The 26,203-nt window shown below is 49.0% G+C and overlaps 1 protein-coding gene across 6 annotated transcripts in view; it reads left to right on the forward strand.

Moving 5' to 3' along the window:
• Positions 1 to 26,203, forward strand: part of COG8 (component of oligomeric golgi complex 8) — a 293,499-nt gene that overhangs the window by 133,157 nt on the left and 134,139 nt on the right. For all 6 annotated transcript variants that reach the window (XM_069635531.1, XM_069635528.1, XM_069635533.1 and 3 more), the window contains one exon: positions 25,930 to 26,098. In XM_069635531.1, the coding sequence (XP_069491632.1) occupies positions 25,930 to 26,098 (169 nt within the window). The remainder of the gene's footprint in view (positions 1 to 25,929; positions 26,099 to 26,203) is intronic.

The following is a 26,203-nucleotide window of genomic DNA, read 5'->3' on the forward strand; positions in this document are numbered from 1 at the left end:
CTTCATCACCAGCCCTCAAAATATTGTTACACGAGGTTTGGATGAATCTGTTATATGTTGACCATGTACATTCAGCGATTTTTTTTTTTTTTTTTTTTTTTTTTTTTTTTTTTTTTTTTAAATGGCAAATCCTTCCTGCAGAGACTGCAGAAGGGGACCGATTTCTATTCTTCATACATATCCCTAATTGCCTGCTGTCCAGGTCTATCACAAGACGAGAGCGTTCATCGTATCCTCCTGGTACTGTAGCTTATGCTTAACATCTCTCCCGCTCTCCGTCCCTACACTAGTTCCCAATTGGACAAAGGGCCACTTTCAAAATCTTGTGGCTAATTCACTGAGCAGTGCACAAAGCCGGCCCCAAATACCTCCAAAAAAGATTATGCCTTACCACCAAACCCGCACCTTAAGGTCAAGCATGACCCTCCTCCTAGTAGTGCCCACCTCTTCCAATCCTGACTGAATTGGGTCTGCCTACTCCCTGGGACCAACGTTCTGGTACTCGGTGCCTCCCCACATTCGACACAACCAAGACTACATGGCTTTCCAGAAAGCACTAAAAACCTGGACCTTTCCCTAAATCATGTAAGGAACCATTTTGGCCACTTGAAAGACCACCAACTGCTAGAAGTTGCTGTGTTGGGCACCCCACCAATACAGGATGGTAAGAACAGACGGGACACGGACGCTGCTTCCACTGATGGGTTAACTTTCAGCGCTAGGAACATGCGGGCCCCTTGGGCCTGGAAACAATATGCCTAGAGGTTCCCTTCGACCAATTTGCTGAATGTGCCACCCCCAAATCAACATAAAATCTAATGCTGAAGACTGCGAATCCAAGATACAATAGCACTTGTGCGTGCACGCTAGGTCGGGGCTTGCTCAATTTGCTCCACCAGACATGCACTATGTTGCTCTGACCAGAAGATGGATTTCTATCCATATGGAGATTAATATCCATGACTCCTAAGCCAAGTCCTAGTAGCACTACGCTATGACCGAACTTGCTCATTACGGTCCACCAGGCATGAACCGCGTTCAGACAAGATGTCTTATCTCAATGCCTACTGACTCTATAGCCGAGTCCTATTAGCACTTTACTCTTATACCGCGACTGAGCGCGATCATTATCCTCCCTCAGGTATGCACTACACTATCAGTCCAGGAGATGTCAATCTGTACTTACACACTTATCTGGGAATAATGCACAGAACTACAAACCCAGGGCCTAGTAGCACTTCTGCTCAAATAATACAACTCGGCCTGATCTTTTCTTCCACCAGGTATGCAATATGATCTCTGATCAATTGATGCTTACCTTATCTGTCTGGGAACGTATGGCACTGAACTACGTTTGCAGGACCCACTAATAGGTTTGCCCGGAAACCTTGTTTGGGGCCTGCTCCTCGGTCTCTGGCAGATACGACTACACTCTCCTATCCTACTACCTCGCCAGAGCAATGATGCAACATAAATCCACTTTCAAACCGCTGATGCCACTGCCAAGAAGGAAATAGACCTGTTCAAGCCTGGTAATCAGAATGTACTCCACTCTAGACTGAGTATGTCTCGGAGAACTAAGGCTCTGAACCTCTATAATAGATTGTCACCCGGCAGGCACTGGAAGGTATTCAAGAACAGGGATCTCATTCTGCTCTGCAAAGACACTCGCGCATACCAATATGCTCACGCTCTCCTCTACACAACAAACAATGCAATGATATACTTGATCAATTTTGGCCTAGTTGCACACATACCTATACACCCCACAAACACGGTCTTTCGCAGCTATACCCCACAAGAAATTGGCCTAGCTGCACACATCTCACGCACAAGCTCCTCCACCGCCAGAATGCAGACACTGAGATCATCTCCGCCCTGCTGCACACATTGTACTGATCCCTCACAATCACGGCACCACGCCTAGCTTTAGAATGCACCTACGCACCTCGTAATCTGCACTAGCTGCACACCTACTGAGTGAACGCAAGCACTATCTACCACTCTACGCGCTCCACTGACCTGGACTACGGTCCTTGAGGGCGTTCAACCCACATTGCTTCGAGATCCTACCAGTGATAAAAAAGACACTATACAAATGCACAATAAAATAACCTAAGTAGCAAAGAGATGGGTTGATTGAACTGGACGTCCCACATCTGTTGAATACGTTTCCAGCATTTCAACCTGAAACCTCTGGTGGCATGTTCTTCGTGACATTTGGAAATGGATCGCAATGGTGTGACACTTTCCTGTTTCAAGGTATATGGGGTTACAAACACACTCTGCATTCCATTCCGGTCTGGCTACTGAGCCCAGCTCTTAATCCTTACCAATTGGACAGTGTTGATATAGAGCCCCATTCAAAACATGCCAAGCCTCCAAGGATTTGCCTTGAGGATAGTCTGGCCTGTTAAAGTCCCAAAATAAAGCTACTGAAATGAGTCCAGTTCTTGCCTGAGGCCTCATCAGTATCTGTACGGACAACATTTGTGATGAAGCGATTTAAGCATTGTTAATTTTTATTGCAATCATTCTTTCTATAAAGGATAACATCCCTCCTTCCTGGGTCTAGGTTAGTAAGGCGTAATAATTTAGATGAGATGTTAGAGATCATTCATATAGTTTGATGTCAGACATTTGAGTACTTGATCAGTCGATTTATGCCCCCCGTAGCCCTCTTCATCTGCCAAGTCCCAGTTGAATCCATGTGTTCATGACTTCTAATGCATTGTGTTGACTTTCATGCCTTGTTTATTGTTGGGTGAGAATTACGAATTGGTGCAGTCACACTGTGAGACTGCACAGGACTTATCTACTTGGTATTAGGTATCGCACCTTTCGCTATAGGTCTGTACTAAAAGAAAATGGTAGTGTGACTGAGCTGTAGGCTTATCTCGAGGGGTAAATGTGAGCTGTAGTGCAAGTAACACTTAAACTCTCATGGTTTCAGTTATAAATATATATTTATATATTTACACCAAGTTTTAGTTAAGCATTCTTTACAAAAGCAATTGTTTGTAACAGTCAAGCAAACTTTGGAATCGCTTTGCAAAAGTCAATAAAGTTAGTGAATACTCTTTGAATATGCTAATACATTTCTCCTACATCCTGAAGTGATTCAGTAACCAGGATAGTATTGCATTTATAAAACACCAATGTACTTTCTAGACATTTGGTTTCAGGAAAGAAGGGTTAAGGAAATAGAAAGGTTAGAATATACTTAACAGGAAGACAGTTTGAATCCTATAATTAAATCTAGGTATGCCTTTCCCAGCAGTAAAAGTGTTCAACAATTTACAACCTATGAACGGACAAGCAATGCCAAAGTCAATAGATTAGAAGGGTGCCTTTTATAAGGAGCCAGGACAGCCAAAGTCAATTGGACAAAGTCTATAGTTCTGATGCACTTCTTGGATAAAGTCTTTCACAAAGTCAGTTCAAAAAAGATCACTGAAGGAACACAAGGTGTTTGGCATGTGCAAGGGGAGTTGACTTCAATTCAGTAAAGGTAAGACAATGCCATTCCCAAGTGAGACAACTTGGGCCAATAAGGTAAGTACCCCTGATTTGAAGAAGGTGGTTCAGCAGGATTCATCTGGCTAAAGCCAAGGGGACCCTTGTTCATGGGCATCAGTCATGGGGACTAGAGGGAGGACGTATTGTGGGCTCCTGCAGCAGTACGTGGGGGGGGTTGGGGGTGTTTGAGGGGTGGGGATGCGGGTGAGGGTGATGCGGGGGGGGCGGACTTCGGCAGCTACGGATATTCTTTGATTCAGTGGTTGTTTGGGGTTTCAGCGTCTCGCAAACCGCACTGATCCAGAACGAATATCCCTGGTTGGACTTTCCTTGCTCCCTTGGTCCTAGACTCTGGTGCAGGGATTCTGAATCGGGATTTCCTGCATTTGGGGTGTCCTTGGGGAGGATCCTGGAGCTTTTGGCTGGATTTGTTCCGCGGACGGAAGACGTTGCACTCGGTTATGGACACTCAACCCCTGGCATTGGGCTTCTACAAGACTGGAGAGGCACAGCAAGTCGGGGATTGCGCCAAAGTAGAGTTTGTCACGGGCTAGTTGGTCCCACCAGCCCAAGAGGAGAAGTTGTTCCCTCCAGAGCTTCTCTGTCGATGCGAAAGAGGGAAGCACAGCAGCAGGGCTTCATCGGGCACTTCGAGGTCCAGGAGGTTGCAGCGGGCTTCTCTTCACGATTACGTCTTCGGATGTTTCTTCCAGTGGTTGACTCTGCCTGTAGTCCCAAGAACCTCGCCTTTTTAAGCTCTTTCACATTCATTCAAAGCCCTAGGCTGTCAATCACACAGCAGGGTGGCTGTCATTCCCGGACAGCCAGCCGGCCAATCGGGACTGGTTTCGTTCAGGCACACCTAAAGAGAGGACAGGGATGTTTCGGGACCCTCCCTCACTTCCTGTCCTTCAGACACCCTGGAGCCAGGGGCGGGCTTGAGGGCTGAAGCCCACAAAAGGCAAAGCACACAAAGGGCTCAAACCTGTCTCAACTTGCAGAGTAAAAGCCCAGAAAGACCTCCCAACCAGAAAATGGTGAAAAAAGACCAGGGCCATTTAGAAAACATGGACACCCATGGGTGCTGTACTGCAGCTTAGAGTTCAGCTTGCGGTAAAAAAGCGGTATTCCAGGATGGCAAAGCTCAGGCAACTCAGTGCCACGCAAATCTCACATCATTCAAGGTTAGTCCAATATAAGTCCGCACCAAGTATCACATATAGGAATCCACCTCCACCTCCAGGGTGGTCTGTCATCGGAGTGGTGAAGTGTCACTTGGAGGAGGGCCTTCCAGGTATCCAGGTTTGTGGAGGGTTCACATGAACCCACCTGCAGGGCCCTGCGCCACTCTCCTGTTTCAGCATCGGACCATCCTCCACCACACAGATTAGTTAGACCCATACTGTTTTTCCAAGACCTAGCAATCCTCCGTTTAGCTAGAATACAGGCCAAATCCGTAATTGGGACTACATGTCTGGCCTTATCTGTTCGGGGGTATATGCCCAGTAGGCATTTCATAGAGGTCCACTTGTACCTGTACACTCCTTCCCCTCAAATGCCTGTTGGATGTTAGCCCAGAAAGTGTGTACCTTCGGGCAAAGCCAAAACATTTGCAGAAAGTTTGCAGGCTCACCATGGCACCACAGTCACGGTGCAGACGTAGTCGTATTGAAGCGTGCCTCCCTATGAGAGTCATGTACGTTCTATAAAGTACATGCAATTGCAAAAGTCAAAAGCCAGCGTTCCCAGACACTTTTTGGGTAAATAGTAAGGCGTGTCCCACCGTTTCTCCTCAAGCTCACAATGCAAATCAGCCTTCCATGCATCCTTAATGCGAGATACATGTATACTCACACTCACTGTCAGGTTTTGGTATAGGCGTGTAACAGGCTTCTGCCCATCCTCTACGTCATATAACATAGACTGAGTATTAGCACACTTGGGTTCTTCCGGCCACTCGGGCAACTGCCTCTTAGCAAAGTTGGTGAGCTTCAAGTAGCCCAAAAATGTATTTTTTATGTAGCCCATAGTCGGCAGCAATCTCCAAAAAATCCCTAAACCGTCTGTTACTGAAGGTATCCCCCTACCCCCAGCCCCCACTACTCAGGTGGCTAAGCCCGCCCTCTCCAAGCACCTAAATTGTGGCAAATCACTCTTCTTGTGGCATAAACTAGCCGACTAGGGCAGATTTGGGGATTATGGGTTCCATAGGCTAAGAAGTCTATGTATCCTATGCCATACTCTCCTCCCCAGGTCCAACAGGGTTTGCTTGGGAGGTAGCAATCCGAAATCCACAAAGCCTCTTTCAGGACAATTAGCCGAATTTCTCCATACATAAGGGAGATATCTAACCCATCTAGTGAATCCTTCCCGAAGCCCTCCAAGGCAGGGTACATCCAATTCCAATAAACAGAATCAAAGGCTTTGGTGGCGTCCAGGGAAATCGCTGCGTAGGAGGCGTCATGGGCCCGCGTTCTGTCAATAATATACTGGAGTCAGCATTGGTTCCACAATGTTTCTGATCACAGTGGACCAGAGAAAAATAACGCCTTTTAGTAGTGCCGCCAACAACGCAGTCAATATCTCTATATCCTGGTAAAGCATTGACAAAGGCCTATAGGAATTTCAGATGACCTGAGGCTTCCCGGGTTTAAGCACTGGAACTATTAAGGATTTACACATACTGTTGGGTAGAGAACCAGTCTTGTATGCCTCCTCAAATACTTTGAGAAGTACAGGCACCAATGCATCATTGTATGTTTTATAGAACTCATACGGCAGCCCATCCCCCCGGGGTCCTGCCCGTGACTAGCCCCGATATGACACATCGGAGCTCATCCTCCTTAATGGGAGCTTCCAGAGAAACAGCCTGCTCTGCCGTCAACCGGGACAGTTTAATATGCATCAACGTTTCAGCTTTTCCAGCCATATCCACGGGCCCCGGCACACCATATATCGATTGTTAATATCTGTTGAGGACATCATTAATAGCTGCCTGGGACCTCCGAGTCCCCCCGCATTCACCCGTGATTTCTGTTATCAAATTCCTACGTCTCTCATTCTTACAAAGCCATGCCAATAGCCGGCCCAACTTATCTCCTTCCCCATCCGGGATGTGAAAGTGCTAAAGTCAAACCTCCAGAGACGTTCCGAGGTCTCTCTGCATGTTAACGATAAGAATCCCTCTTCATCGGGACCTGTCCTGCCATTCATCCCCCTCCAATTCTTGAATGTTCTCTTCTAGCCTATTCAGCTCAGAAACCAGGGTTTTCCTAATACCACCTGCATTGGCTTTCGCCTGTCCTCGTATCACTACCTTAAGAGTCTCCCAGACCATGTTCTGCCTGTCCACACTTTGAGGAACTCAGTGATTGCTTCGTCGAAGTGGTTCCGGAAAACATCATCCAATAGGGCATCCAATCATCCAGTAGATACAGGCATGCGCTATGTCAGGACCGGGGGTGTTGAGCCCCATAGAACCCAGGTCACAATAAGCAGGGAGTGGTCAGAGATACATCTACCTGTATACATGGCTTCCACAAAATTGACTAGGGACTCCTTCCTAGTAAATAGGTAGTTTATCCTAGTATGAACTGTGTTGGGCAGAATAATAAGAATAGGATCTATTGTTCCCATTAAGGGCTCGCCAGACGTCCACCAGGGAGATGTCTTGCACCATAGTATGTAGGGTCTTGGCCACTGAGGAGGGCTGTGTAAATCTTTGATCGGACCTATCCATTCCAGGGTTCAGTGGACAATTGATCACCCCCCAAATCCACAGGACATCTCAGAAATGTGCCAGACTCTTGTAAAGGGTATGAAAAAGGCAGATGCATTATGGTTCGGGACGTAAGAGTTCAGAGTGCCGACATCTCTATTCTACATGCAACCATGAACAATCATTAGCCTACCCTGATCACCAGCTTCAGTTTTAATCCATTTGTGTGGTACTGATCCTGCAATCCATACAACCACCCCACTGGTATATGCCTAAATATGCAGAGCCATATCCAGCACCACGCCATTTAGTGGCAAGCTTAGTGAGCACGTCCCCCAGACGGGTGAGTTTCTTGTGAGAGGACTGTGGAGACACGTTTCCTTCTCAAATAGGAAACTATCCTGCCTCAGATAGGACATGCCCCAGACGTTACCCTAAGTGTGGTAATTCTCCAAAATGCCCCCATGTCCACCTTCCTCCTGCAACAGGCCCCTGTCATCTTCCTGTCCCGCCTCCATCAGCCCCACCCATCCAATGCAGACACCCACATCTTCTACCCGCCGCAAAAAATTTGCCCAACAATAAACAAATAACAGCAAACAATTGTTGTGTTAACAGGTGGCTCAGCAGTACAATGCCGTCCAAGCCATTCCGCCACCCAAGCACAAGTGTGCTCTAGGGTTGCCTGGGGTCACGGGGGTGGCGGGGTACATAATATCGTAGCCCCCCCAGTGGCATTCTCGCCCGAGGGCGTAGGTTACCAGTGGTGTGTCAGAGAGCACAGAGTACGGCCAGGTAGTCCCATGCAAGCTCCCAAGACAATTCAAATGATCAATAATGCATTACCACATGCTCGTAAGATTCGACCTGAGTGTCATATCTGCCCGGGTTGCGCTCTCTTGTCGAGAATGTTATAGATGAGGTATCACCCAACCGACTGCAGGGTCCTCCAGACCTCCTTCCGGCCCAAGTGCCAATCGACATTCATTCATCCATCCAAGCATTGGCTTCACTGGTGAGGTCGAATAACCGCCATCAGCCCTTGTGGTCCACCTTAAGTTTAGCAGGTTAGATGAGCATGTATTTAAGGCCCAGACTGCAGAGCCTTTCCTTTGTCCGGACGAACATGTTCCTCTTCTTTTGCACAAGAGGAGTATAATCTGGATATATGGCCAACTGCGAAGAGCCACGCTGAATTTGACCCCCTCCCTAGAAAATGTAAATATCGTCTTGCGGTCCTGAAAATAGAGGAGCCGCGCAAAAATGGGGCAAGGTGGGTACCCGGGGGTGGGCGACGAGCCAATGACCTATGTGCTCTCTTAACTGTGAAGCCCTTGGAGAGCATGCCAGGACCAATCTCTTGAACATGGAAGCACTGGCACAATTAATAACGGTGCTGGTGCTTCCGTGAATCTCGGCGAGTGCCGTTCCACCCGCCGGGTCTGAACCTGGCGTGCGGAACGGCACCCGCCCGTAGGGTTGTAGTGTGCCGTTCTGGAAACAACTGTGCCGGTAGGCTTACCAGCACCGCTGTTTCCAGACCGGCACACTCATAATGAAGCCCATGTCACCAGGCTCCAGCAAAAAGGCCCAGACTGGGACACCACCCTCCAACCACCAGAATCCAGTAATGATATTCGAGCAGCAAATCCTGGCACTCATTTGGTGTGTCAGGGCAATATCAAGTCAGCAATGCTCTGCGGTGGTAGCGCAAGGGTTCCCAAGCAATGCGATAGGGGATCTTCCAGCCAGGGGACAGCCGCATTGTCCTAAAGGTGAGCTGAGATGGCAGGCGTGGACAGGCAGACGTCCTTCACTGCCAAAAAGGAACATGAGCACAGCACAAAACAGCAGCCCAGGGTACACCGAACACTTTAAGCAGCGCTAAGAAGAAGGGGGGGGTTGGGTGGGGCTGTGGACACTGGCATCCAAACAAGTCTACTGGGTTATGGCTCAGCAGCTATGCGCATCAGATATAGGGCTCAGCGTTATGGAGTCCAGCCCCTGCTAAGCGCACTTTGTCCAGCCAGCATCACTCCTTCGCCTGGTTTAGGCTGCTTCGTCCCGTGCTTTTTGTATGCTAGTCAAAGGGGAACAGTCTCACCCTTCCCAGGCAAAGTCAGTTAACAAGTGCTGCTAGAGCCCTCGGCTCAACAATGAGGCTCCCGCTGCAGGAGTATCTCCATGTTGCATACGCCGCAATCTATTTTGGGCTAGCCCCACACTAGTTAGCCCTCATTAGGGCACCCGATTAGGATCCAGCATAGGCTGGGGCCGCCACACCGTCGGCTGGCCCGCGATCACCCCCGTAGTCGCTGCAGCTATGGAGGCCACAGCGTTAACCAGCATGGGCGTGGCTACAAGACCATGTAAGAGAACGTGTTTGCCGATGGTCTCCTGCCGATCCTGTATTGATCCGGTGAAATAAGCCATGCAGAAACTGTCCACGACGGCCGGAATTGCGTGTGCACAGCGATGAAGACTCAGGGCATGACTGGAGCTGTAATTTAAATGGACTGGCACAGCGATTCACCTGCACCCAGCTGAAAGAAAAGTGCAGCAGCTCGGCGGCGAACGAAACAAGATGGCGGCCCATGGAAGACAAAAACTGCGGAACCCGTGTGGGGGTGGCCGCCTGCGGGCAAGTCGAGTGAGCGCTGGAGGACCTAGAACGCTGGGACTTTGATGGAGGTCATGTATACATTGCACACGGCGGACGGAAAAGTGTGCGCAAGCTGATTCACATCCAAGGTCCTGAGCGAACTGGCAAGGATAGCCGGGTGCATTTGGTACGTGCAGCGACCCGGCGGCGCAAGACAAAGCATGGCGGCCCGCGGGACACTGGGTGACTGACGAGAAGCCCAGAACCAGTGGGGGGTTTGCCGATTGCCCGGGGTTCCTAGAAGCGCATCAAGATGAACAAAAACGCTCGGCCCCGGGTGTAAGCGCATGGGATTCTCCGGCGTCACACAGACTGCTTGAATTATACACCTAGGGAGATGCGCATACACAGAGGCGCGGGGAGCTGTCTGGTATGCTGTGCATCGAGCGGATTGCGCAGAGGAAGACAATGCTGGGAGCGTATGTCTCCTTTAAGGAGGTGACAGGAGCAGAGATACGAGCATCATAGCTGCCAACAGACAGCTGTTGACACGCTGAAATGCCTGGAATACAGTAAACACAGCGCCTCAATGGGAGACTATGAAGTGTAGGCACGCACCCGCAACCCTACTTGCAACAAGCTCCACTACATCATCCTTTGGAGGCTAGTCAGCACAATGGTACAACGAATTGTAAGACATGCCTACGTTTACTTTATAAATGATGATCCAGCCACTCATGGGGCACAGACAAGCTTAGACAGATACAGTGACTGGCAGTCGCCGGTAGTGGGAACCAAGGATCACGCACAATGCGCCTGAGGTGGCCGTGAATAGTAACTGCAGATGAAGGTGTACGGGTCGCCCCTTGAAAGTGGAGACCGGCAAGGAAAGCCATTAGAGCCTGCAGAGCCACACCAGTGCCAGGCGGAAAGCCCTGGGATCCAGGCCGACTGGGGCAGGAACCTGAGTCCTGTGAGGAAGGAAGGAACCCACAATGTTACGTGGAAGGACACAGTCCATTCCGGAAATGAGAGAAGTTGCTGGGGACACCCCTGGAACGATCAGGCGGGGCCCGGACATTTTGGGCAACCAGGAGGTACTTGCGGCGATCGCAGACCTGAAAGTGACCTGGGAGACCAAACTGGGCCTAGCAATGGCCGAACTGAAAGCTGCACTTGAGCTCAAAGTTGGAGCGGTGCAGGAGGATGTAAATCTTCTCCAGCAAGACGTAAGATTGCTGGCGGAGCGGACGGAGGACCTGGAAAAAGAGGTGGCCCCGAACACAGCGGCCTGTGCAGCCCATAAATCTGAACTTCACGCCTTGGTACAACGTGTGGGCAACCTGGAGAGTAGGGCGGAGGAGGCGGAGGGACGCGCCCAAAGAAACAACATTCGTAATGTCGGATTGCCAGAAGGAGCTGAGGGAACCAACCGTACGGAATACATGTCAATGTTATTGCAGGAGATAACTGGGGGAGCCCTGTCCCAGGGGTTCGCTGTAGAGAGGGCGCACAGGGCCCTGACGAGGAAGCCGCCGCCGAGGAACCCTCCTAGGCCGGTGATAGCCAAGATCTTAAACAACAGAGACCGGGAAAAAATCCTTGAGCACTTCCGGAAGGGTGGCACGATACAAAGAGGGGCAGCGAACATAACGGCATACCCAGATTATACCTTGCAAGTACAGCACAGCCGCATGAACTTCGGGTCCGTGGAAAGAAGATTGCGGGAAGCGGGCCATAGGTACATGCTGCTCTACCCAGCTAAACTGAAGGTATTCCACAAGGGCAGAACCTTGTTTTTCGACACCCCGGAGGATGCCATGGGATGGTTGGATGCGCAGAACTGTCCCCAGGAATCGGATATCCGGGGAACTGAAGGTGGAGATAAGTAACATGCGTCTGTAGTGCCCTAGGTGCTCCAGCTTATGACAATGGGACTTGAATATAGCATTGCATATAACCGGTGGAGGAGTGGGTTGAGAGCTACAGTTGCAAGTATAATACGATGGCACTAGAAACTTTGATATAGATATAGGAGCTACACGGAGCATGACCTCATACCCCCATAACAAATAGTTAGGTCACTGGTAGTCCGGTGACACCCTGCTGGGTTCTGCGCCGGGGCCTTCTGGGGCAGAACTAAACGCGGGGGGGGCCTGAGATCCAGGGATGGAGCAGGGCATTTGTTAGGGTTGGGGCCGAAGAAGGGGGGCAGAGGGGGTGAGAGGGGTGTGCAGTGGTTTGAAGTTGGGGAATGGGGTGTTGGGAAGGGGGTGGGGGGGACGTTTGATGGGAGGGAAAGGGTATTGAGCCGAAATGTGAACCTTAACAGGCGGGGTAAGAGGCAGAGAAGGAGTGTGGGATATCATGGTTATGGCGCCAGGGTGCAAAGGGTATACTGGAAAACCGAGAAGTGTGTATTGTAAACTCATATGCCCCTAACCAGGACACAGCGGCTTATTTTAGGACCCTGTACGGTGAAATCGGCCCTCTGCTGGGTGGCGGGATCCTATGGGGAGGAGACTTTAACTGTGTACTTAAACCTAAGGTTGACAGATCGGATAGTAAGATGGATAAACCATCCCCAGCAGCAAAGGTGCTACAGGCCCTCCTGAGAGACTTTGATTTAGCTGACGTCTGGAGGCAGCTGCATCCAGTGGATAGAAAATATTCGCCTTATACGGCACCACACGACCTCCATACAAGATTAGACTATGTGTTCGCCTCCACGGAGTTGGCAGGAGAGATGGAAGGCGCAGAATATAAAGCCAGGGTGCTCTCGGACCACTCCCCCTTGGTCCTGGAGTGGCGGCATCAACCTCTCAGGGTGCGGATTCCCACTTGGAAACTCCGAGCCGAGGCTCTGCAGGACCCGGGATTCAGGGAGGACTTGAGAGGCGATCATTGAGTACTTTGAGAAAAACACTGGTAGTGTTAGCTCCATGGAAACTGTATTGGAGGCGTTTAAGGTGGTTTTGCGGGGGGTTGCCATTTCGAAGTCTATGGGACTCCAGGGGGCCATAGAGCAAGAGTTGAAGGGAATCGAGGAGGAGCTGGAGGGCAGGATGCGCGAGGGAGGCACCTCTGGAGATGACTGGGACAGGATAAGGCAGTTACAACAAGCTAGTGGGGAATGCTGGGACAGGTTATGTAAATTAAGCTATAAGAAATACATGGAGAGACAGAATGCAGGGGGAGATAAGCCGGGCAGGTTGCTGGCCTGGCTATACAAGAACGAGACGCCGCGAACGGTGATCGGGGAAATCCAAGGGGAGGGAGGGCAGACCCAGAATACCCAGGAGGGGGTGAATGAAGAGTTCCTGAGATTCTATAAACATCTTTATGAGGACCCAGGCGGTCCAAGAGACCACGAAATCCGGGTAACACTGAAGGACACGGGCCTAGCCACCCTAGATGAGGCAGAACGTGCTGACCTGGATGCCCCTATTACTATGGAAGAACTCGCACTAGTGGTTCGCCACCTGCCCACCTGTAAGGCCCCTGGGTCAGACTGGCTTCAGAGTGAATTTTATAAAACCTATAAACAGGAGTTACTTCCCTCCTGCTGCTGGCCATGCTCAACGAGTCGTATGAGCAGGGCAGGCTACCAGAGACCCTGTGAGAGGCGGTGATTATTCCACTTCTGAAGCCGGGCAAGCCCAGCACGGATTGTGGGTCGTACAGGCCCTTATCGATGCTCAACCAGGATAGCAAAATCCTCCCTGCTGTTCTGGCAAACGGGCTTAAGGCCGTCATTGGTAAACTGATACACACCGACCAAACGGGCTATGTCCCGGGCAGGATCATAACTGAGAATCTCAGAAGATTGCACCATATCATTGACCAAACAAAAGAAGATCCAGGTGAATTGGCAATAGTTTCACTGGATGCGGTCAAGGCCTTCGACTCAGTGAGATGGCCCTGGCTGATTGCGACCCTAGAGGGCTATGGAATGGGGCCGGGGTACCTCAGGTGGGTGAAAATGTTATACCGCTCCCAGATTGCCAGGGTTAAAACGGGTGCTATCATATTGGACAAGTGGCAACTAAGCAGAGGCACTAGACAGGGCTGCCCGTGGTCGACCATGTTATACATATTAGCACTGGAGCCACTGGCCATCTGTCTGAGACAACAATACGAGGAGATAGGTATTCCTACTGCGGGCGGCATGAATCTTGTTTCGTTATATGCGGACGGCATACTGCTGTATTTGCGCTACCCAGAGGAGAACGTGCAATACATTCTGGACGTGATGGAGCAGTTTGCCGTTCTCTCTGGCATAGTGGTTAGCCCCAAGAAGTCTAGCGTGTTCCCTCTGGGGAGATACAAGCTTGTCTTGCCCGGGAGCCTGCCAATATTACCGATACCCTGGCACATCAAGTCGTTCCGATACCTCGGAATTGACATACACCATACAGCAGAAGAGGAACATACATGCAACACAGTAAAGCAGTAGAAGGAATTAAAAATAGCATGGGTTCCTGGTCCAGGCTACCCCTGGCTATGGTGGGGAGAGCTCCTCTGCTAAAAATGGTAGTCTTGCCCAGACTGTTGCATTTCTTTGTTAACATTCCACATGTGATCCCGAGGCGCTTTTCCGTTAGCCTCCATAGCCTGTGTCGGGGCTTCATTTGGAACAACTCCAGGAACAGAGTGGCCCTCTGGAAACTACAAAACTCGACAGGGGAGGGATTAACCTGCCAAACTTTGAGCTATACTATCTAGCAGGGCAGCTGCAGTATGTAGCGAGATGGCTGTCCGACGAGGAGACGGTAGAATCCAGGCTGCTGTGCAAAGAACCAACCTCCTTCTTCCTCAAAGAAGTGGTGTGGCTGTCCAAGCCACGGGTCCTGGGGATGGCGGGGCTGCTGGTACTGGGATGGGAGATGTGGCACAGAGCGTGGCAGATGGCGGGACACCCGGCTCCGTACACTCTGCAGGTGCCGCTAGCAGCACTATGCGGAGAGGACCCCCAGTTGATACAAGGGGTCTGCAAGTATTTGGGAACCAGTGGGCCTGGCCACCCTGGGGTACATATGGTTGGAAGGGGAGGTACTAGAGTTCCGGAACCTGATAGAAGATATTGGGGTGCATAAGGGGCAGTATATAACATACACCAGAATTGTCAAGAGAGTGTGAGAGAAGTGGCCAACAGCGGTGCTCACCGGACAACTGGATGCCACCATGGAGGCTATATATGATATCTCAGAGGGTGGGCATGAGATTTCCCGCATATACGAGCTGCTGGGGTCCAAGGTGGGGAAGGAATTGACCCAATTGAGACATCTTTGGGGGGAAAAGGTGGGAGAGCCCATGTCGGATGGGCTCTGGGACAGAGCCCAAAGATATCATAAAGTGTCCCGGAACGCAAGGCTCCAGCAGATCCAACTGTATATCACACATAAAGCATACCTCACCCCCAGTGGGATCACCAGGTTTGGTGGCCAAACGATTCAGAAATGCCCTAGGTGCGGGGAGGAGGAGACTGGGCTACTACACATGTTCTGGGCCTGCCCTGAGGTGGGCGGTTTTGGCAAGAATTGAAGACACGTTTGGCAGGAATCAGTATTACACTGCAGGTGGAGTCGGCCTGGGCATGCATGTTGGGGGGATTCCCTAGGCCACGTAACTTGAGGCATATAAGCAAAATGAAAGACTTAGCATACATCCCGGCCAAACGAAGGATAGCAATGTGCTGGAAGGCAGCCCAGAGGCCAGGGATAGAGTTGTGGTGGGCTGACCTCTTAAAATGGGCAGAGGCAGAAACGGCTGTTTGGTTTGACATGGTTTGTAGGGGAAGGGAGGAAAAGGTAGGACCCCCTAATCGAATGGAGGCAGCTGGTGGCCACCATGAGAGGCCCCCCCAGTCCGATCAGAGCAATCTGATACAGATAAAGAGATGACGGTAAACTCGTCTGAGGAATCACTGGAAGATGTCACGGACATATTGGCTCAAGTTGGGTGGGGGGGGAGGGAGGGTCGGGACTGAAGAATGCTGAATGTAACGCTATGATGCTTAATTTGATGATGGGAGTCCCAAGTATTGTAAATGTTTGGTGTGTTGTTAAACAAAATAAAAATTCTTTTAATAAAAGAAAACAGCATGGGGCACCAAACCTCACGCAGTAATGTAAATGGCCCCGGGACCCACAGGGAAACATATTGTTGGCCGTCCAGTCACAAGGCACTCTAGGCTCCCCACCTGCTACCATCTTGAATGTCCATGGCAGCAGTAGTTCCAGTCAAATATCCGTTGAACGGAGGCACAGGGTCAGCCAGGAATCGGGTGGTGTGCACCCAAGGCCTTCCAATACCAGGATATTTAGAATCCGTAAATGAGCAATGGTATAGCGGATCAAAACAGGGTCAGTCTCAGCAGCTTGATTCAATGCTTCCTCACGGCATTAAGGCAAACCATGCCCCCTCCAGCATGACATTAAAGCTGCAGCCTGTAAACTTCATGTTGGAGGGATAGGATCTACATCTAGAAGAAAAAGGAGAGTCTGTCTTATGCAATGGCATAAACCTTCAAGAAAGTGTGCATGAACTGAAACGTGCAAAAACAGATGTCCCTGTGGAATCTGCAGTTTTTCAGCTTCCTTTCCAAAGGGCATAGGCTTTGCAAACATGGTTTTTGTGAGGAATCTGGTGCATTGTAGAATTGTTCTGTCTATCCTCTAGGGTGTTTTTGAGGGCCTTTAAAGGAGTAGTCTGAAGAAAGGCTCATCTCCGCACCTAATACTTCTGCGGTGCGTTATCATTCAACGCCTTTTTATAGGGCTGCCTAACCTTTGACTAGTTGTGAATGTATATCCGGCCACATTCACGATACAAATGGTATCCGTGGATTACCCCAACCATGCTTATATGCGAGGTCGTGCACATGGTGTGCGTCATGGGAATCTGATATAGTAGAGGTTAAATGGTAGATTGGCTGTGTTGATCTTGTATGCTATTGTGTAGCAATACATTTCCAAGTGCCAGGAATAACCATGAACAATCCAACAGAACATTTTATTCTTCTGATACCTGTGAGCAGTAGTCCGGGGTATGGCAAGGATAAACTGAACTAGACACACAACGTAATTTGTCTCGTTACGTGATGGGAAGATCTTTTATAAATGGCCTCCTGTGGGTGAACCGGTCCAAAGCCAGATCAGATGGCAGCATTTATATGTGGACGGAGATGGTGTCAGCGGGGCTCCCTATGGCAGTGTGTTCCTGACCACCTCACCCACACACCTAGTATTACAGAGCCCATTAGCAAAATAAGGTCATAATGTAAGTAGGGGATTGCCTCTTTGGATTCTTTGCAGCTGTGCCATTCTTGGTGGCATTTGAGGCAAGAAATTCCTGGAAATGTGGGATCGAACTGAATGGAAGAGCCTAGAAAACTTGTGAGACTCTTCTGCGTTTGAGTGCTTCCACCAGAAAAATATGACATGCTTCTATTCTTGCGTTCATTCTCGCATGCTACTCTCCACTCTCGTGCAGCTGTCAAACACTCCTCTGAAATCTGATGTCTCCTGCAAGAGCTTGATTTGGATGTACTCTGTCTCACAGAGACTTGGTTCACGACCAGCTCTGTCTGGAGTTTTGACACACTCCTTCCTGATGTCTACAAGATCCTCTCTGAATCCAGAACCAACCGTCCCGGTGCGGGTGTAGCCTTGATTTTCCCCTCAGACGGATCCCTGCTTCTATCATTCCAATGCAGGATTACTCCTCCTTTGAATGCCAGGTCTGCAGGCTCTCTCTCTCTCCTGGCCTCTCTCTCACTGTGGCCACTATCTACAGGTCACCCTCTTCCTCTGAATGGGCTGACATCTCCTCCTCCCTCCTTGCCTCTACCTTTCAACTTCTCCTCGGAGACATGAACATCCACCTAGATGGTACCAGCCCTTCTTGCGTAGTCTTTCGCAACCTCTGCGATTTTCTCTCTCTCTCTCTCTATTCTTCCCTCTGGCCTGACGCTCTCTCGCTCGCTCTCTCTCGCTCTCTCTCCCCCCTCCTCAGGTCAGGCTGACTCCAGCACTGCTACCTACCTTCTCGGTCATCCGACCCATGAAGGGTGTCAGTTGAGGCTTTCACCGCTACTTTCTCTCCTCCTTCTGCACCTTTAGCTGACTCCCACCCTGACACAGCCCTCTCTAACCTTCATCTCTAACACTCTGGATGTCCTTGCCCCTGTCATGAGGATCTGTTTGAAGTGCAATTCTTTGTACAGCTCTGACCTCGCCGCTCTTAAATGCAAGTGTAGGGCGGCAGAGAGGAAGTGGAGGGGATCAGGCGCACCCCCTGACAAACTGGCCTGCCGCCTGCTCCAGAGGCAGTATCGACTCTGTCTGCCCTAAGAAGAGAGCCTACACCCAAGCCTGTGTCTTTGCGGCATCCAACAACTCTGCCAAACTTTTCAAAATCTGCAAGGAGCTGGCCAATCCTGCTGCAGTCTCTACCTCTCCGGTTCCCTCCCAGTCCCTCTGCATGGCCTTGGCTTCCCATTTCACCACTAAAACTCAGGACATCCTGTCCACCCTCTCTTCTGCTACCTTCTCTTCCTCCTCCTTCCTCCACCTCTGGCCCATCTGAGGCCATCTCTCCTTGTCCTGTCTCCTCCTTTCCCTTGACAATCTTTCTAGACATCCTGCTCAATCGCCTCCATGACAACCTGGGTATCACGGATCAGGCCCTGGCCTAGTTGGCCTCCCTTTCTCACTGACTGACCCTCTCCGGTTCAACTGGGCTCTTTCCTCTTCTATCCCTCCCTCTACTTGTGGTGTTCCCCAGGGGTCTAACCTCTCTCCCAGGCTTTTCAACCACTACCGCCACCTCTTACCCACCACATTGCTACTTTCTGCTCCAATTTTCAATGTTATGCAGATGACACCCAGCTCTCTTTCAGGCTTCCCTCAGCCACCTCTTCTCCTTCTATCATACCAGACTGTCTGGCCGAAGTTCAGGAATGGTGTGCCGCCAATGATCTTTGCCTTAATTCCAGTAAGTCTCTTTCTTTCTCTCTTTCTCTCTTTCTCTCTTTCTCTTCCTGCCAGGCTAAGAACTTTGGTGTCATCTTCGACTCCACCCTCTCCTTCTCTTCTCACAGTTCTGACGTCTTTTAAGAACTATTCTTCATTTTCTCACTTTCCCCCAGAAGCTCACTGTCTTCCAGAGCTCTGGTCCTCTAGTCTGGACTGCTGCAACAACCTCTTTCTTAATCTGTCTGCCTCTACTCTTCGACCTTTACAACTTATCCAGAACAGGACTGTGAGACTTGTCCTTGGCTGCAAGCCCAGGGATCGTATCTCTCCAGCTCTGAAATCTCCCCGTGGCTGCACGGATCAAGTTCAAGACCCTCTGCATTGTCCACAAGGCTTTTTGGGGCCCTGGACCGCTCTACCTCCAACTTTCTCTTCCTAAACATCTTCTCGAGCTCTCTGCTCATCCACCTCCAACTCTCTGAGGGTCAGACACTTCTCCAAGCAGAGCGTTTGGGACAGATCTCTCTCCTCGGCTGGGGCCTCTGTGAAACCTGAGGGTATTCTCCCAGTAAAACCTTAGGAATCCCTTATTCATGTGGCCAGGACACAGCCATCGCTGTTGGATCCAGTTCCTGGGGGTGGACGAGTGGGGTAGGATCACCTGGGTAGGGGAGCCCAGGGTTGTACTCTGGGAAATACCACACGTGAGACGTGGTACTATACCGAAGAAAGGGACGAGGTGTACAAGGTCTCCGAAGCTTTTATAGGCTGTAGTAAATCGACCTCCCTTCCACCCGATGAACATCCGTTTCGGGAATCCACCATCCCCTCCACCTCTGTTAAATCTATTGCACACCCCGTTGCATTCAGAAACAATCTTTCTCAGAATTCTTGCTTTCCTGTTCCCTATCCAAATGCTCCCCATCATTCTCCATCACGTCCCTCTAATTATTCTTTCAGGAAACCCCAGTATACTACATTGACAAAACCTTACCAATCCCGTCCTTCTGATTATCATTTTTCAAAATCCTGATCTACTAGAACAGAGTACTGCCATTCCCACAATCCCCTATATCAGGTCATTCACACCCTTTTCGCAAACCTTGCCCATCATATCCCGTCTGACAATACCTTTTTCCATCCTACCCCATAGGACACTCAGGAACTCTACCACCCTCCTTGTCCAGCCTGAACACGTCCCCGCATTGTGACAGACAACAGAATTCTAATGTTAAACCTGTTTACCTGACATGCCCCAACCCAAGGGTCAGGCAAAGTCAGGCAATTGACTCAAATCACGCACACCTGATGGCCCTTTACTTTCCCCACACGGATAAAAGGTGAAGCCAGAAAGCCCAGTACGAGCAAGGCGAGTACAGCAGATGGCATGACGAGATAGCTACCACGTGGCAGTTCAAACTAAGGAGAAAGGCGGCAGGAATCGAGAGGGTGGCAAGGAGAGAAGTGGCCTTGCCCTTTTGTCCCAGGCCCATGGAACCTTCAAGGAAGAGAGCCTAAGACTGCGAACAATAGCACAAGTGTCCTGCAGCAGATGTCAACGGTAGACGGGACAAGCGTATGCAGATAAGCAGGAGCAAAGGAAACTCCTGGGCCCATGGTACTGGCCTTGATTTTAGAGAAGCCACAAGCCAAACGGTTCGACACAACCGGTGAGTCGAAGGGAAAACTGATGAGACCCGGACTGTGATGAGTGAGAATCGCAAAGTGTCAAGCATTTGAACCAAAGCTAATTAACTTTGAATGAACTGTTAAGTGTAAAGGGGAGACCAGCTGCAGAGGAAAAGCGGCACCACTTGGGTGCCAATTAGAGAGACTCTGGTCGAGCCCCATATGAGAGAATCTACAAGTAGCAGAGGGCTGTAGGAAGGCCTGCAAAATAGGTCAAAGTGGTCAGACAGAGGGTCAAGCAAAATCCCTGTATGATCGAAAGACTTTGATCTACAAGCATGTGAAAGAAAGGGAAGTGAATCCCACAGCAATAGTGAACAATGAGAAACCAAGGGAATTCACTCCCGTTAAAGTCAAGAGTGGTCAGAGCCTGACCGAGTGCGATCCAGGGGTGAAGCCATCAAATGAGAAGATAAAAAAGGAAAGAGGGGTCCAAGCCCGACCGAGGGAGTTCCAGGGGTGAAGCTGCCACCCAAAGTTGTTTGATAAAGGAAATGTGATAAGCAGAAGTTAAAGAAACGGCAAGCGTGAACCAGAAAGGGGGATGCTGGAGATGAAGCTATTGTCCAAATACTAGGAGTCAAGAGGGGTCCGAGCCCGGCAGAGGGAGATCCAGGGGTTAAGCCATCACCCAAACTTCAAGAGATCTGATCTAAAATTAAGGAATACGATTGAGAAGGGTCAGCCCAGAAGAGGGGGACCCAGGGGTGAAGCCCTCACCATATCTGAATCTTGGAATATAGTTAAGGGTCAGCACCCAGAAGAGGGGAACCCAGGAGTGAATCGTCACCCAGTGAACATTGGAAAAGAATTTTCACTTGTTAAAGGATTTTTTTGTTGTTTGAACACGTCCGGTCCTCGACGGCAAGAGACTTTCATGTGAAACGAGACTTGGCCACCAACAGCCTTGATTGCAGAAAGCTTGAGGGTTAAAGCTGAACTATCATCTTGTGCAAAAAAAAACGGAGAGTGTGTCCTAAGAAATGTCATCGGAACTGTCGTCTCTTGCTGGAAAGGCCTGAGACCGTACTGTGATCCAAGCTCCCATCTTACCCTGTGTTCAAAACGTGGGGAAGGGAGACCCAGACTACCGTACCCTGACATTATTTGAGAACACTTCTTTCTTGAGAACTATCCCACACCCCTTTTTGTATTAGTTGTGAGGTTTGCCAATAGGTTTCTTAGTATAGGCCCTTTTATTTTGACATGAACCCACTAGCACTGCCTTATATTCATTTGATGGTCGACCTTTGTCCCCATCTTCGATTTAGGTTTAGATTAGGCATTTTTCCAACCTGCATACCATTTTCATTGTTCAATAAATACCCTTGAACTGTTTTCACTTGTCTGTCTTACTTGTAGTTACCATGAGTTCCTCACCCCCCCCTCTTGAACAGCAGAAACACCTCCGGTTCCGGAAGCAACTCAAGACCTTCCTTTTCACTTCTGCATTTTCACTTCCTCTCCCCTGCTGATGTACCGGACTGCTCCATGCACTGGTCACCTGGGTACCCTCTGAACTCGGGCCCAGGCTCCTGCATGTCCAGTTGCCCTTGCACTGCCTCTGGCCTCCCCCAGCACATAGGATCTGCGCCGGCAACCGTACAGTCCGTCGCGCTGCACTTAAGTGCCACCCCAGCTGGCTGCACTTATTGAGTCACCTGCACTTCTCTCTTCCCCTCCGCCTCTGGCACTTCTCCTCTTCCCAGCATTTGCGCGATCTGAATGGCACAATGCCTAGTAAGATCATTGTTTTGTCCTCCCTTTTGTTTCCCCTTCCTTGTCTTGTTGTGCCTAGAAACGCTTGTGTTCAGGCGCGTTATAAATGCCATATCATATCATTCTGCGCATCTCCACTATGGGTCAGCCGGCTGTGACAGGCAAGGAGTGGTCATCAGTGCTTTTTGGGGTGGTTTTTATGTGTGATGCGTGTTACATTTGCAGATCTTCTGTGCCACAAGCAAGTAGTACAGCCCTGAGAGTACCGGTAGATGCAGTACACCTATGCTGATCAGAGCGCAAGCACAAGGATATCCACAATGTATCTGATACAGGTGGCCAAATCGAGTTTCTAGGCAGGGATTGTTGTGCCATTTGGCACTGGTGATTGTTTATGCTAGGGTTTATACACGCCATTTGGTGCTACCTAATTACTTCATCCCCCTCAGAATGCTGCAGCAGGCTTGTGGTGGCAATTCTTGTGGTAGTATAGTTTTGTGTCACCCTAAGTTACCTGGGGGAACCCAGACATGGACCCCTTGCTCAATGTGCTCAGAAAGGCACAGCTCCACCTCACTGATGAGGCCCAACAAGGCTGAAACACGTGTCTGGGGTTGCTGTTGGTACTCTTGTTCAAAGAAGGGTTTGCCTGGCATTTAGGTGCTGGACTGCCATTGTGGACGCTGCTGTGTGCGTGTGCGTGTGTCCGTGTCCGTCCAAGAAGGGGCTGGGACTGTGTACTCTCAGTCCACATCCTTGGTACCCGAGTCTACTTCTGGGGTGGATGTAAAACCAAACATTGTCCCTAATTGGGCAACTATTGGCTGGTTGAATGGTGCATAACCTCGCCATTGGTGAGCTTGGACTTGCTTCCAGCTCGAATCTTGGATAAAAGGAGGACCTCTACAGCTATTCAGATCTGCGTTGGAGCCAATAATGCCTAGAAGAAGAGCAGCTTGCTGAAGACCACTCCTCAAGCGGCCCATCATCTCTGTACTGTGCCCGGCCTGGTGAAGCCCTGCTCCTCTGCCGGATCGCCAGACCGTGAGCGGTGCTTCAGCCCTTGAACTAGTGGGGCCAGCTAGTCTCAACGCCTTTTCAAGAATCCAGCCCTTAAGAGCCTTTGAAGTGTCCTTGGGCTGCCGGGTGGACTGACCAGCTCTCTCGTGGGTTAACACGCCAGAACCTTTGCCTTTCCGAGTTAAAGTTCGGCACTTTGGTGGTCCCCAGCTTGTGCCACAAGTAGCCTTCTCCCCGAATTCCAGCTTCCTGCCTTCACAGAAATCTGTCTTGGAGTAGCCACTGCAACTGGAATGATGCCTGCCATTGCCTGTGCATTTGTGATTGTTGCTGGAACTCTTCTTCATCCATCCCGTGAAGTGTCCTAAGGAGGCCTGCATCATGCATTTGTTCACCAACAAGGGTTGCATCTTGCATTATCAGCCGACCGGAAGAATCCTTGACCCTGTAAATCCTGGACACTGCTCACTCGGACCAACTGTGGAATATCGAGCCCACAGTAATTGTAAGTACACCCCAGTGTGCCTGTCCCCCCTGTCCTCCATAGGTTAACACTTTGAACAAGTCCCTCTTTGTCTCCTATCTCCATTTCAATCATCTTTGGTTGTCAAACATGGGTCAGGTATTCTGCCCCTTGGCTAGCCTTGGGTCTGGAAGAAAGCGGAACACTTACCTTTAATTTGGTAAATTCTTGATTGAAATTTTCACCATCTCAAGCCCATTCCATCCTTTCTAAAGAGAACTCCTACTGATGAGTAACACTGTATTGAACCCTATGACATTTGGGCACATGGCCCCGTTCCTCTTAGGGTTTGTACTTCTCAAGTTAGATTGTTGCCCTTGTGATTTGGGTCCCATGATTTGTTACGTCTCACTTAGTCCAGCAAAGCAGGTAAGTTAGCCATCTGATGTTTATTACGTGAACCTGCTGTTGAATATATATATATATATATATATATATATATATATATATATATATATATATATATATATATATATATATATAGCTTTTCAAGGGAAAGGCAACCAATGGAATGCACTCCAGGGAGCAGCTGCAACGGGAGAAATGTCCCTGCGGCGGTTAAGAGGAAACAAAAAACACCTCTGTATTTCCGGGCAACACAGTTTACTTTATTAATATAAATGCGTCAGGAAAAGGAACCATGATGATAAAAGAACGACGCGTTTCGCGGTATGCAAACCGCTTGATCACGTAGGTTACAAACAACACAGATGCTGGACTGAGATTTAACCCCTGACAACGCTCTGATTGTGCATAGAGAGTGTCTACCTGCTTAATGCCGCTTTTTTGCATGTTTTGTCAAGCAGACATCTTTAAACACTTAAATAGTATATAATTCCCATGAGAAAGTGCAAATAGTTACCACTTGCACACAAAGAATGAAAAACAGTTCTAAAATGTTTTTAGAACAAATTCACAATTTCAAAACCTATGCGATAAAGACAAAAATGATGCCGTTATAAATAAAACAACTATCATGAAAAACATTTGTTTCTTACATGCTGTCTTTTTGTGTGTCTAGTGTCTAAATTACATTACGTGGAAACGAAAGAGATCGAATCCTACTCGTGGCTGCCTAATGAAAATCAAAAGAAAGCAGCCTTTGCAAAATGTAAATTGGCTGAAATGCTTGTGACCTGCCAGAGCAGATATGTGCTGCACTGCATATATATTGCCAGATTGTTTAGATGCTGTAACTGTGTGTGTCGTGCAGCAGGATTGGGTAATACTTAAAGAGAAGGCATGTTGGTAATATTCCCTATTTAATAGGGCTGTGCAAATACGCAAGAATAGATATATAGAAATATATTCAAATTGCATTTTAGCAGCAAAGATTTGTATTGACATAGCAGCAGAAAATATATATTTATATTCTAGTGTTGTGTGTGAATACTACCTGTTAGATTTATTTTGTAGTGAGTTCATAAGGCCTAAAATAAATGACTTACAGATAGTCTTAATTGAATTATTGTGTGCTATACTGTGTGGACTCATTGAGGGCTCCTGACCCCACTCATTCTCTCCTGAGGATAATCCTTGACTGCTCTCCACACTACCTTGATTGGGGTTTGCCTAACCTCTCGGAGCTCCCTGTTCAGATTCTTGAAATCCATCTTAACCCTGACCATGAGATCACAGAGCAAAGGAGCATTTCTGTACTTTTGGCTTATTACCAAAGTCTGTAGTTATTGGTGATCGTTCTTTTTTGATATTGCTTATTCAAGGGGCCTCTCCTCCACAGCTTAGATGTCCCTATGCATTGTGCTGCCAAATGCTTATGCATATAAAGAGTTATGCAGAAATATGGGTCTAATTCTAAACCCTCATTAATGGCCTGGTTAAATAAATGATTAAGACTCTGATACAAGTGATGTGTACCATTTCCCACATACAAATTCTTGCTGTACTGTTGTCATTCGTGACTGCCATTGGCTTTCAAGATTAGTCAGCTTTTATTTAACAGTCAGATTCTGCTTTTAATATCAGTTTTGTAACTCTCTGAAGTCAAATGTTTGCACTCTTGGGCTTTCCTTAGGCCACTAGTAGGGGGTATGAAAAACATTGCGATCCAAGTTGCTCAATGTGAAAAGCTGTCTTTTAATGGATACTCGAGCAGAACTGCTCACATTTGCAATAACCCTGGGATTCCTTTCATGCACAGGTGACAAAGGTAATTGTGGCTTTTCACCGGGCTGAGGAGGCTGCTTTCAGCGTTCGGGAGCAAGAGCTTTTTGTGCAGTTCTGCACTGTCTTCTTGGAAGACCTTGTCCCGTATCTGAACCGATGTCTGCAGGTCCTCTTTCCCCCTGCACAGATCGCCCAAATACTTGGTAAGTGCACTGCAGGTGACAAACCTTTTTTCCTTGATGCACACAAAAGTCGTATACTTTTTATCTTGTCATTTCTCCAGCCCAGCTTTGAACTTCTGTTTACTT

This window comes from Ambystoma mexicanum, chromosome 1q, assembly GCF_040938575.1.
Source record: "Ambystoma mexicanum isolate Mex_15411 chromosome 1q, UKY_AmexF1_1, whole genome shotgun sequence".
In the NCBI taxonomy this organism is placed as follows: Eukaryota; Metazoa; Chordata; class Amphibia; order Caudata; family Ambystomatidae; genus Ambystoma; species Ambystoma mexicanum.